This window comes from Dromiciops gliroides, chromosome 3, assembly GCF_019393635.1.
Source record: "Dromiciops gliroides isolate mDroGli1 chromosome 3, mDroGli1.pri, whole genome shotgun sequence".
NCBI lineage: Eukaryota > Metazoa > Chordata > Mammalia > Microbiotheria > Microbiotheriidae > Dromiciops > Dromiciops gliroides.
Genome location: NC_057863.1, coordinates 2739426 through 2754642, shown reverse-complemented (window position 1 = coordinate 2754642; position 15217 = coordinate 2739426). Strand labels below are relative to the sequence as shown.

Below are 15217 nucleotides of genomic sequence, written 5' to 3'. Positions count from 1 at the left end.
GCGCTGGCCACGGCCTGGTGCACCATTTCCCGAAATGGAGAGTCACATAATACCTTCAGGTTTGAAATATTCTGAATAAAGCTCTAACGATTCTTCAGGGGAATCTGAGGACAGTCTTTCCCTCCCACAGCTAAAGGGATGGATCAAGGACACTGAAACAAAATCATGCCTAAATTAAATCTATCTTCACACTGATCATGTAAGAATCTGATACACAAATTTAACTTGATATTTGCTATTTTTAAAGGGAAAGGATTCCTTCTGGCTCTCCTAGCCACAGAGACCGAGTTTGACAATGATCTCGTGTGCCAAAGGCTAATGCTCCTGACCTGCCACTGCCCCAACAATGTGAGCAACACTCGCCCCTTCTTTCTCTGATTTCTCCTGGCAAATCGCTCCTCCCCCTCCAATTTCTCCTCCTTTCTACTTCTGAGTCCCATAAAGCTGTGCCCAAATGTGTTCTTTACTGTACTTGCACCATTGCTGATTGTGCCAATCTTCAACTTTCCACAGGAGAAAAGCAGCTCTTAGCACTGCACTGTTGGGGTGACCTGCTGGGCCCTATTTGCATCACCCCAGGTGCATACAGGGAAGAAAGGACAAGCACCCGACTTCTCTTTCTCAGCCAAAGCTTCCCTTCTCTTGAGCAAGGCTAACAGTCCTGGCCATGAGTGTTTTCCCCCCAAAGGCCCTCCTTCTGAGTCAGTGTAACCGGCAGCTGTGGTCAAAAGCTCGGCTCGCCTCCTAATTAAAACGCAAGACCCCGTGACCAGGAGGTGCCATTCTGAACTTGTGGCTGGGCTCTAAGTCTGACCAGAGACTACTTCAGAGAGTCAGAGGGAAGACTCCTTTCCAAGGCAAGGCTAAGAAGAAAGGAGGCCACGGGCCACCAAAGGTAGTAACTGAGGAGGGCTCTGACTTGCTGCCTGCCATCTCTGCCTGCATCTTACAGCCGGTCAGTACCTTCTGCTGGATGGTAGAGTGCTTCTGCTCCATGTCTCTCTTCTCCTTGGCTGCGTCCACCACCAGCCGATCCAGCTGTGGGGAAAGAGGAGCACAAGTGAAGGGGGCGCACAACTTCCTGCTGAAAACAGGGTACAGGGAACCTCACTCCGCTACCTCTGTGAAGCCGCACGGCATCTGCGTCTGACCCCCGTTTCCCCCGAACCCGAGGCCAGTCTCGAGGTCCAGAGGAGCTCAGCCTAGGGCTAGGTGCCTCCCGGCATGCCGCCAGGATACCAAATGCCACAGCAGCTTCCCGTTGGCCCGCTGAGCCGCTAACGGCCCCAAGAGCCAAAGCAAGGCCAGAAGGTCAGGCCACGGGGGTGCTCTCTACCCAGCCGGGAAGGAGGCAGGTTCAGCAGCCTTTCCCATGACTTCCCAGAATGACTTAATAACATACAGACGAAATCACAGAGGAGGTGGAGGAAGAAAATGCAACCAACCATAAGCTCTCTGAAGGCAGGCAGGGGTTTTGTTGTCTTTGCAAGCCCAGTCCTACGGACAGTGCCTGGCACATGGTGGACTCCTGATAAATATCTCTGATAGCCTCTAGACTTTGCATCATCAGGGGACGGAGACTTCAGTCCTAAGCTAAGTCAGTCTCCAGAGGTAAGCACTCTAAGCAGGAAAAGGACAGTGCATCTGCCGGGCAGGACTATTACCCCACACAACCTGAGCTCAACTGTCTCCAGCAAAGTGACACAACTAAAGCTCCCCACAGGAGGCGCTCCATGGAAGCCACCGCTCTGTCAGCTCAAGGTCCTCATCTATAAACTGGGGAAACAGCACATATCTCTGAAGAGTACTGTGAGGATGGCTAAGATTATACACGTAGGCAAACTTCCAGGTGTTATATAAATGTCAGCTGTTATTACTGTGCACGTGCACGTAAAAAGGCAATGCTTCTATCAAAGTACAGTTAGCAGAGAACCATTTTTAATAAGAAATGCATCCTTTCCTAAGGCAGTGATAAAACGGGTTGAGCTACACCATCCTTTGGGGGCCAGACAAGTCCAAACGATGTAAATAAGATGAGGGCTGAAGGTGGCATGTGCCCTCTCTGCCCTTTTGGTCCTCTGATAACACCACCCAACTCTGTTTGTTTGTTTTTTTAGTGAGGCAATTGGGGTTAAGTGACTTGCCCAGGGTCACACAGCTAGTTAAGTGTTAAGTGTCTGAGGCCGGATTTGAACTCAGGTACTCCTGACTCCAGGGCAGGTGCTCTATCCACTGCGCCATCTAGCTGCCCCTTGTTTGTTTTTTAGTGAGGCAATTGGGGTTAAGTGACTTGCCCAGGGTCACACAGCTAGTAAGTGTTAAGTGTCTGATGCCGGATTTGAACCCAGGTACTCCTGACTCCAGGGCCAGTGCTCTATCCACACCACCCAACTCTGGACAAGATAATCCCCTATTTGGACCCTGGCCTTCCTTTTAACTCCTGCCTGCAACCCTAATCTCTCCTCCCATCACCATGTTACCCAACGGGCAGGGCTCAACAATCAGAAGATACGCTCTCACCAACCCCTCACTCCTGGCCCTCTCACTCCCAGCTAGGCTCTAATGAAACAACATCGAGGGCCATGGGATCAATCAATCGTCAGAGAGTTTAAAACGGAAGAAATGGAATCAAAGGGAACAGACATCAACGCCTTCCTGGAGCTGGACAGTTTTTTATTTCTCCTTGGTGATACTCAGAGGACTATCACATCAGTGCTGATGCAGCCAACGAGAGGGAAAGACCACAGGCCAGGAGCAATGAAACTCACTTCAACAGCACCAGTGTCAGAAAAGAAAAAAAGGAAAACTTCCTGCATCTATCGTCAAGTTAAATGGGATTCCCCAAGTCTCGTTCCTCGGGCTCACCTTAGCTCTCTCGACTATGAGCCTTTTTTTGGCCATTCTTTGCTGAGCACATCTGAAATCTTGGTGACTCTGCTGCCCAATGACCCCATAAAGTCCACATATCCTCATTTTAGCTCAATCTGATTCAATGCTGACACCAATTAAGGGGTCCCTGTGTGCTAAGCACTGTCCTAGGTCCTGTGGCTACCAAGACAACAAACGAGATGGTCTCTGCCTTCAAGGAGCTCACACTGGGCTGCAGATAAAATAACAAGCACTTGAGTGTGATAGAAACCCTGCGTCGAGAGAAAACGTGAACGAGGAGGGGATCTGTGGCAGCCTCTAGGGAAACCCCCTCACACCTCCCCTGAGAGGACAAGGAGGGCTTCTGCTGGGAATGCAGGCATTACCTGAGCACCGAGATCCTTCATGTAGGGCCCGAGTTCACTAAAAAGGTCGTATCCCTGATGAAAGAAGGCCAGGTGGGCATACATGAACGACAACATCTGACAGGAGGAAAAAGAGATTAAAACAGCTGGAAGCCACTCATTCCCGAAGATCCTCATTGCCACCCAAACGACTGTGAGCCTGGTTTTCAGAGCTCTGCTGCCCACAGGCCAGGCGCTCTCTCCCCTTCATGAAGGCAGCACAGTGGTCGCCTCCAGGATGGGCCAATTCCCCTCTGCCTCAGGAGAGCGTGCTGCCCACCCGGGGGCAGGCGAATTCCAAGGCACTTGCAACCAGGAAGCTTGGAATCAATGGAAAGGGTTTGTATTAACTATCTTCAAAACTAGAGAATAAACATAAGCAAGCAAAGTCCAAAGGAGAAGAGTCCACCCAAAATACCAAACAAGAGGCTCAATGTAAGGCCACAGAGCATCTGATAATGTACCGAAGAGGTGACCCAAAGCCGGGCTCTGCCCATGAAGGAGGGACACCCAAATGGTCCAGATACCCATGACGTGCTGGGGGGACAGAGGGAGGGAGGGGGAAAGAGACAGAGGGGCAGAGAGGGAGGGAAGGAGGAAGGGGTGAGGAAGGGAGCGGGAATAAGGCAGAGACAATGAGGAAATGAATCATCCAAATGACCTTCTCCATGAATCTCATAGGAAACAATGCCCCGAAGCCATCTCAGCATTTCAGCCTTTGCTAACCATCAAGTGCAAGTGCTGACATGAGGGCAACCTACAGGGGTGGTACCTGACTGGGGGGTAACCTGCTCGAGCAGGTGCTTCTGCCCTCTGCCTCAGTGTGCTCCCCGGCAGGAGGGGGTTGGGACCTGCCACTCCAGGCTCCTCCCCACCCAGGTGTGGCTCTTCCCAAGGGTCCATGGCTGGACAGACACCCAAGGGAGTCGTCTTTTGGAGCAAGGAGAGCCCGTACTGGGGGAGGGGAAGGTGTCAGGACCCCGGGCCTCCTCTCACAAGGAATCAGCAGGAGTTCAGAGGAAGAAGGAAGCAGGTAACCCCGTCTCCCTCTGCACCAGCATGATGTCCCAGCCTGGGAGAGTGTGGGCACCTCAGCAATTTCACTTCACAGCCAGCACAACAGCCCCCTCACAAACAAAAGCCTGGTGGGATTCAATTGGCTCTTGTTTCATATTGGAATACAGAGGAATCGAGGGAATTCATAAAATTGCTTACTGATTTCAGGATTTCTGATCTTCTCTTTGACTGAAGCACATTAATCTGGGGAGAGAGGAAGGAATTATTCTGGCTTCCTGTCAGAAAAATAAGCAAATACGCAGGCCAGTGTAAGAAAATAACAGGTTTTGGAATGCCCAAAGGCCCCAGCTTGATTGAACTGATTGGACTGACAGACTGTGCTGACTGACTCACTTGAACCACACCGGCCTGACTGAAAAGGGTGTGTTCTTAGAGGCTGTGCACTCTGACCTCAGCACAGGACCGACCTCAAGTCCAGTGAACCAATGGATTTGGGTGATGCTGGCCAATGAGCTTGAAGCAGTGGGTAGGGACTGCCTCTCCTCCTGACGCTGAAAGAACTGCCACTCTCAGTTTCTTGCTGGAACAGGCTTGTGGTGGAGAACCGGAGAACTCTAGACTAGATAGGCTTTTTCTTGACGTTCTAACCCAGGTGTTCTCTTTTTCACTAATAAATGCTTAATGCCTAAAATTGGTGCTAAAGCTTCTAATTTATAAGTAAACCCTAGCTACTTTTCCCTACACTTGGGACAGGAATAAGGCAACTACACATTAAATTTTAGGCTTACTTTTTTTTTTTTTTGCAGGGCAATGGGGGTTAAGTGACTTGCCCAGGGTCACACAGCTAGTAAGTATCAAGTGTCTGAGGCTGGATTTGAACTCAGGTACTCCTGAATCCAGGGCCAGTGCTCTATCCACTGTGCCACCTAGCTGCCCCCCACATTAAATGTTAAACGTCACACCAGGAAAAGCAGGGCCCAGAAGAAGATCTCCAGGGCACCTACCCAGGCCAGACTCAGGCTCCGGGGACTTTGGTTCAATATTCTCCCATTTCATCTCTGTCTGCCTCAATTTCCTCAACTGCAGCATGAGGATAATAACAAGGTTGTTGTCAGGATCAAGTGAGCCCATGTTTGAAAAGCACTTTTCCCTGTGCAAGGCATGTAATAATCTAGGGGTCCCCTTTACCAAACAGCAAGTTAAAGGAGGGAAGGACATTGCCTCCAAGAGCACCGGTCATGTGCTCTGATGCCAAGTCATCCTCTGCCTCCACACCCCTTTCATGCCAGGCCCCTGGAGCCCTTGGCCCTGCCCCTCAGACACACGTGGGACACGGCCTGAGGCCTAATGGGCCCAGGACCCCCTCCTCCCCAGCATACCTGCAGAACATAGTCCAGGGCGATGTGGCGGAAGCACTTCCTGGTAGCCGTCAGAATGTTAGCAGCTTCTTCTACTTCATGCTGTTTATTCCTCTGAACCTGAGCGTTTTTCACTAGGGCATTTTCCTTTTCTTCACTGACCTTCTCAAACTGTTTCTTGGCATCTTTGAACTTTCGGAGATCTCTGAAAAGAACAAGGTGGGTGATTTTCTGGAGACTTTTTAAAGAGTTCTGGCAGAACCCGCTTTACAATCACTATGGCCACTGTCCCTCAGTTGGGCCCCTCTTCATTTCCCATTTCTGTCTCTTCCAAGTCAAAAGCACAAAAGTTTCTGGGCTGAGAATGTCCAGACCCTTTGACCCAGAGATGCCGCTGCTGGTGGGCACATGCCCCCCGGAGGTTAAGGAGAAAGGCCTCACAGAAACCAACTGACTCATAGCGGCTCTTTGGTAGTGAAGTAGATGCCCACTGACTGCCCAGGGCTCAGCCAATGGCGGGCCAGGAACGCAATGGAGTGTTGTGGCTGGGCTGCCAAACAACTAGAGAGAAGACTGGGGAGACTGAGGGGAGCTGGGGCAGCTGCTGGGACACAACATACACAAGCAATGTCAAAGAAAGAAGGGCCGGGATGTGACAGTCACATGTAAATGCTGAGCTGCCCGAGAAGTGGTCGAGGTGACAGTCCGCGCTCCTTCCTCTGCTGAGGCCGGGCTGCCAAGGGCACACGTCAAGCTGGGCATGTCCTGCGTATCAGCAGATTTCCCTGAGACTTTTAGGGAATGACTCTCTGGGAAGGGGTGGGCAGGAAGGGATAAACTGGGAAGGGTCAATCACTCTGACCCTCCCAAACATACATTCATCCAGACTGTGCCTCTAAACGAAGATCCCAAGTTCTCAATGGTATCCAGCCCCCCACTCCGGGCAGTCTGTGGCTTCCTCCTCTGACCAGCCGCCCAAGTGCTGGACCCTAGAGGAGGCTTCAGAACATTATGGCACTTGGTCCTGTCTCCCCATTATCCTGGACAAGCAACTAAGTGCAAGAGGCTCAGACCAGGCAAGCCAGCCCTGTCCAATGGCCATCCTTCCAACCCAGTCCTTGGAGCCATCGTCCAGAGGTCCAGAGGCTCCAATCCTGGAGAAGACCACCAGCCTCACTACCAATGCCAACCGACTGCCATGGGCAGAGAGGTCAATCTAAGAGCCCCAAGACCGGCAGCCCCCTCTGGGTCCCTGGCTCTGATTCCAACCCAGCCAGGGGAGCAGCCAGTGTACCCCCCGCCCAGACACAGTCCACAGCCATCCTCCAGGAGAGCAAACCTAGTAGAGGTGGGACCTGGAAACTGCTATGGCAAAAACTGTAGCTCCTGGGCACAGTCAATGCTTAGACCACAGAAAAGAAGGGAGTCTGATGAAGAGCAATGACGGGGAACCACATGCACACCCAGAACACACCAAGAAGGGCATTGTGGCTTTGTGACAATGCAAAGCTCTTTCTCCTTCCCAATGGGGAGAGGGTGGGACAGGCAGAGAACAGCAGAAAAGGGGTCACCGAGGCACCTTTTGAAAAGCTGCACAGACGAGAGGAGAGGGAGGCCAGAGAGGCTGACAGCTTGGAGAGCTTTAAAGAGAAGAGGCAACAGACAGGAGAGAGACCTGCAGCGTCACCTTGGGCGAGCCTCCTCCTCCATTCTCTCTCACACACACACAGCACGAAGCACGGCCTTTACAGGGGGCTCAGAATTGTCAGAGGAAGCCCTGGCCCCGTCCAGCCTCTGGCCCAGCCAATCCTAATTCCCACAACAGCCGACGGGGGCTCCGTTTTATTCTGCACCTTCCCTCCCTCCACAATGGAACCAAGGACTGACTTACTCTTTCACAAAGGTCTGAAGTTGTGCCTTAATGGATCTCTGCGTCTGGTCAAACAGGATCTAGAGGACAAAAGAAGAACAGGAAAGACTGAAGTCAATGGACACCTGGAGAAGAGTCTCTGGGAGGGTGAGCAGCAAAGAAGGACATGACCAGAGAGCAGGCCAAGTGCGAGGTTCTCTCCCGCCCACCCGGAATCCCTTCTTTGAGGACCTTCCAATACAAACTGCCCGTTTCCTCTTCTGCCTAAATAAAACACCCGAGCCAGCACAGAACATGACATCTGCCCCTCCCAATATAACGCAGGCCTCCGAGCTGGGCAGCCTCGCCGCTCCCTCCCCGCACACGCTCTCTGCCAGGCGCTCAGACTCTAGTGACTGGAAGACCCCCAAACTTAAACAAAGGTGGGAGAAGATGACAATTACGTGTCAATATAGCTTTAAGATGGTTGGGAACACATATGGAAAATTAGATTTTTTTAAAAATTATTCTTCCTTTCATAGAAATGAAAATGAAACCAAATGAATGGACTGGCCTCCTAAATCTCTTCTAAGAGACTTTCCAGCATCTCTGTTCTACCCTTCACCTGCCAACACACGGCCTCCTGTGTCTAACGTCTCCCTCCCTGGAGAATACTACTTGAAACTTGGCAACACACTTGAGGCTGAATGATAGGTTTTCTTTGAGACCAGTGGTGCAGCAGCCACTCACAGTCGGGAGCACACTGTGCCTCACCCCTCCTTAGGCACCCCCGCTTGGGGCTCACCATAATGGTGCTAGACTAACGAGGGATGCTCAATTTGTGTCAGCCTATCACAGCTCAGATGTCCACCAGCCTCAGCCTCCCACAGGACCATGAGCTACAAGTGGGGATGTGGGGAAATTGGAACACTAATACACTGCTGGTGGAGTTGTGAACTGATCCACCTATTCTGGAGAGCAATCTGGAACTATGCCCAAAGGGCTATGGGGCTGTGCATACCCTTTGACTCAGCAATACCACTGCTAGGTCTGTATCTCAAAGAGATCATAAAAAAGGAGAAAGGACCCATGTGTACAAAATATTTATAGCAGCTCTCTTGGTGGCGGTGGTGTATGGTTTTGATGGAATGCCTATGGTGTTACAAGAAATGGTGAGTAGGATGCTCTCAGAAAAACCTGGACTTACATGAACTGATATAAAGTGAAGTGAGCAGAGCTGGGAGAACATAATACAATATTGTACAATAACGATATTGCTGCAATATTATACAATGATGAACGGTGAATGACATGGTTATTCCCAGCAATATGATGATCTAAGACAATTCTGAAGGATCTATGATGAAAAATTATATTCACCTCCAGGGAAATGCAGATTGAAGTATACTTTTTTTTTTACTTTTTAAATATTTTGTGGGTTTTTTCCTTTTGGTCTGTTTTCTTTCATAACATGACTCATATGGAAATATTTTGCATGGCTGTATATGTAACCTATATTAAATTGCTTGTCTTCTTAATGACTGGGGAGAGGGAAAGGGAGGAAGAGAATTTGAAACAAATTAAAAAAAAAAAAGCAGGGCAACGGGGGTTAAGTGACTTGCTCACACAGCTTGTCACACAGCTAGTAAGTGTCAAGTGTCTGAGACCAGATTTGAACTCAGGTCTTCCTGAATCCAGGGCCAGTGCTTTATCCAGTGCACCAGCTAGCTGCCCCAAAAATGTTTTTAAAAAAACAAATGTTAAAAACTGTTTCTAACATGTAATTAAGAAAAAATAAAATTTTTTTAAAAAGCATTTCGAATTTTTATCGATCAGCTTTTTTAAAAAATAAAGTATTTTATTATTTTCCAGTTACATGTAGAGATAGTTTTCAGCATTTGTTTATATAAGATTTCCAATTTCAAATTTTTCTCCCTCCCTCCCCCCCTCCCCTAGACAGCAGGCAATCCGATATAGGTTACATATACATATATACATATATATATATATATATATACACACATATATACATATACATAGCATATACACACACACACACACACACACACATACATAACAACACTAAGCATATTTCTACATCAGTCATGCTATAAGAGAAGAATCAGAGTAATAAGGAAAAACCTCAAAATAGAAAAACAACAGCACCAAAAATAAAAGAAATAGTATGGTTCAATCAGCATCCATATTCCACAGTTCTTTTTTTTTCTTCTGGATTTGGAGAGCCTTTTCCATCATGAGTCCCCTGGAACTTCCTTGTACCATTGTATTGGTGAGAAGAATCCATTCTATCTCAGTTGATCAACACATAATGTTGATGACACTGTGTATAATGTTCTTCTGGTTCTGCTCCTCTCATTCAGCATCAGTTCATGCAAGTCCTTCCAGGTTTCTCTGAACTCCTCCTGCTCATCGTTTCTTACAGTACAATAGAATTCCATGACATTCATATACCACAACTTGTTCAGCCATTCCCCAACTGATGGGCAACCCCTCAACTTCCAATTCCTTGCCACCACAAAAAGAGCAGCTCTAAATATTTTTGAACATGTGGGTCCTTTTCCCTTTTCTACGTATTGATCAGCTTTTAAGATAGTTTTGGTTACATTTTTATTTCAACCAATCAAGAGGGATGAATGTGTTTAGCACAGAATGGATGGTATTTTGTTTTCCAATTATATTTTACTTGTCAATTCAATCTAGAAACTAGAAAGCTGAGTAGTTCCGTCCCAACAGTGGCTCCAGCCTAGCTTGGGAGTTTATGTGATGGTTGGTGAGCAAATCCTAAATTGTAACGCCTCCCTAGCTCTCAAGCCCTATTCTGTATACAAGATTTCTAACAAACCGCCCCAAGAAATCTGGATCATTTAAATGCCTCTCCTGTCAAACAATGTCTTTTTGTTTCTGCAGAGCTTTTACCTACAAAAAGAATCTCTTTTTATTGTGAACTTGATAAAGACCAGCAAAAAGTAACATTTCCTTAAACAAAGAACTGCAAAGGGGCACCCACGTGAAGCTGAGTCTCTTGCTACTGACATCTTGGCTTTCTGGAGTATTTCAAATTTAATATGGCAGAGCCAAAGACTGCCCTGTTTACCAGCCCTTCCTGGACTTTCTCTTCCATCTTAGCCTATTTTTCAATGATTCACCGATGTTTTCTTTCTTTTGTTCCTTTTTTAGCATCACTATCACTCTCCCCTTTTTGCATGACTCCTCCCACTGTGCCCCAAAAGCTTCCCTTGTGATTGTGAGAAATAATTATTAATAATCAGTATCTTAAGGGACCCAGAGATCTCCCTTTCTTTCTTAGTCTTTTCTCCCTCCTCCAAGCTCACAAAGGAGTCTTGGGTGGAGACAGATCCTGTTGTCTAGATAGCCCAAGGACATTACTGATGAGATTAAACCATACACAGACAGACCCTGCTCAGCTTGAGTAGGGGTCTTACATTCTTTCTCTGATGTCATTTTAATATAACCCACCTCCAATCATGTCAGACAATTAGATTTGATGGCAGTGTAATGGACTCCTACAGTTGGAAAGGCATATGAAGTGAGACCCAACTGAAGGGCGAAGCGTCTTTGATCTGAGAGAGACAGCCAAAGGCCCTCCTTTTATTAATATCCTGCCCACAAATTAATAAAATGATTAAATTCCCCAGAAACTATGCTTCTCATATTTTTAATGGTCACAGACTTTTATCAGAGAAATTTGCTGCAAATTGTGAGAAAATTATTAATAATGGGGCTTTGGGGGACCGAGAGACCCCCCCAATCGGGGTCTGGCTGGTTTCTCAGAATCATCCCAGAGTCAGTAGAATCGCAAAAGAAATGTAGATTGACTTTCCTGACTACCTAAAGGAAGGTAACTCACCTGGATGATCAGATCAATGTGCAGTGACCCACCTCTACCTGAGAGGATAAAAATCCTTGGGGATAGAGGGGTCACTCTCTTCTCTTCCCGTCTCTTCGCTGGGACTCTGGAGGAGGTAGCCACAGGTCCCCCCATGCTCTCCTCTCTATCCAGATAATGCAGAGCTTCTGAACTTTAATTCGGAGCCATGTGCTCTCTCTTTACTAACATGATTAATAAATGCTTAATGTCAAAACTGGTACAGTAGCCTCTACTTGAAAAGTAGCAATATATTAGAAACCCTAGCTAAGTTCCCCAATAACTCAGAATAGGGACAGGCACCCCCAATATATTTCAAACACCACAAAATATTTTCCCTAGTTATTTTTTCTTTTTATTCTAACTGCACTAATTTTATTTGTGCTAAAACTTTTAATTTTATGTAATGAAAACTATTTTTTTTAAGTGAGGCAACTGGGGTTAAGTGACTTGCCCAGGGTCACACAGCTAGTAAGTGTCAAGTGTTTGAGGCTGGATTTGAACTCAGGTCCTCCTGACTCCAGGGCCAGTGCTCTATCCACTGCGCCACCTAGCTGCCCCCAATGAAAACTATTTTTAATGATCCTCTCTATGCCTTGTTTAGTCAAGAACACAACCATATCCCAGTTATGAAAAATATCTCCTTCCTTGCTCCTCTAGTTTGTTTATGATGCTATCTTTTATCCATTTGGATCTTATTATGGCATATGGTGTGAGGCACTGGTCTAACTCTAAAATTTCTGCCAGACAACTTTCCAACTTTGCCAGGAATTTTTGTTGAATGGTGAATCCATACCCCAGCATTTGGAGTTCTTGGGTTTATCTAACACCAAGCTACCATATTTTAGTGGCTTCTGGGGCTCACAAACCTAATTTTTTCCCACTTGTTGACTTTTCTATTTTTTAACCAGCACCAAACAGTTTTGAAGATTTAAAATGACTGACTCATTTTAAAATCTGCCTGACCTCAAACTTTAAAAGGCTTCTTCTGCTACCATCCTTTTTTTTTTTTTTTGGAGAAGCAGGAGAAGGTGGCAGTTAAGTGGCCTACACCTGACTCCCTAAAATAGAAGGGAAAAAAGGCTGTTGCTTTTGTTCTTCCAACTTGACCATATTCATTTAAAGACCAAAATTCAATGTCAAATTCCAGCATCTTATGGATACAAAGGGATCTTCGACATTCTTAAATCCTGACAAACTTCACCATGTCTTTTCCATTAAAATGCTGAATTTATACCAGGGTTACTTTTAAATTAATTCTGTATCTAGTAATATTTTGCACTTAGGAAAAAAAGACTAAAGAACCAAACTAACACAGTCAAAACGAACCTGTCTTGCTGGCAGATTCACTTGGATCATAAAATCCATTTTCTCTTTTCAAATGGAAGAAATACATTACAAATCTGTGGCCAACTAGAGAAGAGAAGTTCAGCTGCTTCCAGAGGAACTTACCAAATTATGTCAGGCATCTTCCACATGCCTTCTCCAAGAATCCATCATGACACCTCAGCCAATAGACAAAGATATAACTGAATCAATGTACAAAGGAGCTTAGAACTTAAGGCTGCTCAGAACCTAAAGAAGTCACTCGTGATGTCACAGAAACCTCTACGTTCCAGCCAAATAAGACTATTTGAGACCCAGCACTACATAACCTCCTCTGAAAATGCCCCATTGTCCTAGGTTCTAACTCTATTGTTATAGCTTACCTAGGAGCACAAGTTCAAACATAAGACTATGAATAACCCAGAGGGATTCAAAATCGTCCTCTAAGGGTTAAGAAGACTGAAAAGAGCAGAGCGACTTACTGAACTCCACCAACTCCGAAATGGTCACAAGATTGCTCAGGTCACTGTTACTGCTTCAAAAGAGTAAGTGAGTGCTATGAGGTGTCACTAATCCCTGCCCACAAATAACTTACATTCAAATGGAGAAGGCAGCGTGTCAATAAAGGGCCCACACAAGATGTATACAGAGTAAATACTAGCAGCTGGGGAAATCCTACAGAAAGTGGCATTTGAGCCGAGTCTTGGGGAAGCCAAAGATGCCAGGAGGAGGAGATAATGGGGGAGTGGGGGCGAGGCTTCCAAGCACAGGAGACAGGGAGTATGAAGGGATAAAAACAGGAAATGGACACTCGAGTACAAGGGACTGCAGGTGCACCAGCAGGCCAGACAACGGAGGGCAGGAAGACTGGAAAGGGAAGAATGGGCCGGGCTATGAAGTGTTTTAAAGGCTAGGACACTTAACATTCAATGCCAGAATTAAGATGGAGTCAATGGAATTTCTTAAAATGAGAGAAATGTGGCAATTAAACCTAGGTTTTAAGAAAATCACTTTTGCAGCTGAATGAAGGATGGAATAGAGTGGTGAGAGCCTTCCAACTCTAATTTCTGTGATTCTGAGCCTACTGTTTTAAACAAAAGCAAGGACCCCAACTGTTGGACAATTAACCTAGCAAACCAGATATTTTTCCGGAATCTGATCCTGTCTGAAACAGTACAATTGAACCTCGAGCTCACTACTCTGGGTTTCGGATCTTCACAAAGCCAGGTGAATGATTTCTGGGAAGGGGCCTTTGTTTGCTTTGTTTAATCTAGGATGTTTCTTTGGCTAACTTTCCCTTACAGATAATCCCATGGTATAGCAGAAAGAGCAGTGGAAACCCACGCTCAGATTCCTTAGGGGGTCGGCGACTTCTAGTACCCCTATTTCTTCTGTAAAATTCAATCCAACAAACATTTAGAAAGCCTTCACATATGCTCCAAGCACTCAGTAGAACGGCACCAGCATAACCAACTCCTTCCCAGGGGCACAAGGATCTATTATGTACAGTGCACATGCCCATCTACACGCATCTGTGTCTATAAGCACAGAGATGTACAATCATCTGTGGTAAAAATTATTTGGGGTAAAGATTCATATTCCCGTTTTTAGCTAACTCATTTGGGAGGGGCCACACCTGGCCCACCCCAGGTTACAAAGGCAGCTTTTTGAAGGACGTCCCCTTTTGGGGGAGGGGAGATTGAACGCTCCCACAAGGGAGGCACTCGCTCTCAGTCTTTTCCTGCTGGGCCCTTGAGCTGGTGGCACGTGTTCGTGCTCTGTCTAGGGCGACTGCTGTCTCTTCGCCAGTCTGTTCAGTTGTTTGGTGAGTTTAATTATGAAAAACCCTAATAGGCTAAGTTTAGAGTTAAGAGCATTTCTCTGTATTTCTATTTTCCTATTTCCTTATCTTTGATTTTTATTAGCTTCACCTTTGTTGTTTAATTAATTCCCAAGTAATAAAATCTGATCCTTTTGTGAACTAAAGCTTAGAGGCTCCTTTCTTATTGGCCTGGGAGAAATATCTAAAAAGGACTGTTCAGAGGGGAGGGTTAAACCTTAAAGGTCCCTCATATTTCCGGGACCCCAATATTAAGGCAAGTCACCCAAATAACGCTCAGTATATCAAATTTTGGCCCTCACACATCACAAAGATTACAGAGAACACAGTCTCTCTATCTATGTATGCACGTGGTCTTCATGAGGGCTGGGGTGCCACAGTGAGGAGAGTCACGAAGCCAGGCTGACTGGGCCCATCATCTTCTCAGGGCTCTCACCGCAGCAAGGCAAGCAATGCTTTTTATCCCCCTCAGCACAGAGGCCCTTCCACACCCTTCCATCCTTCCTTGAGCCTCAGCTCCCCAATTTCGCATCTCATGGCATTCAGACCTCTTCCCCCACTGCTGTCTCTCCTGGATAGGTGGCTCTTCCTTTTTGCCAAGGCAAATCCAAGGGGTATCTTTGATCCCATCTTCTCCATCCAACTGTC

General features: G+C 46.7%; 1 protein-coding gene across 8 annotated transcripts in view; it reads right to left on the bottom strand.

Moving 5' to 3' along the window:
- ACAP2 (ArfGAP with coiled-coil, ankyrin repeat and PH domains 2) overlaps positions 1 to 15217 on the bottom strand; it is a 115584-nt gene that overhangs the window by 49854 nt on the left and 50513 nt on the right. For all 8 annotated transcript variants that reach the window (XR_006355474.1, XR_006355475.1, XM_043990947.1 and 5 more), the window contains exons 5-9: positions 7539 to 7597; positions 5669 to 5852; positions 4488 to 4532; positions 3255 to 3350; positions 964 to 1038 (exon numbers count right to left, since the gene is read on the bottom strand). Coding sequence is in view for 6 of the 8 variants with exons in the window: in XM_043990947.1 (XP_043846882.1) it covers positions 964 to 1038; positions 3255 to 3350; positions 4488 to 4532; positions 5669 to 5852; positions 7539 to 7597 (459 nt within the window). In the remaining 2 variants the exon portion in view is untranslated. The remainder of the gene's footprint in view (positions 1 to 963; positions 1039 to 3254; positions 3351 to 4487; positions 4533 to 5668; positions 5853 to 7538; positions 7598 to 15217) is intronic.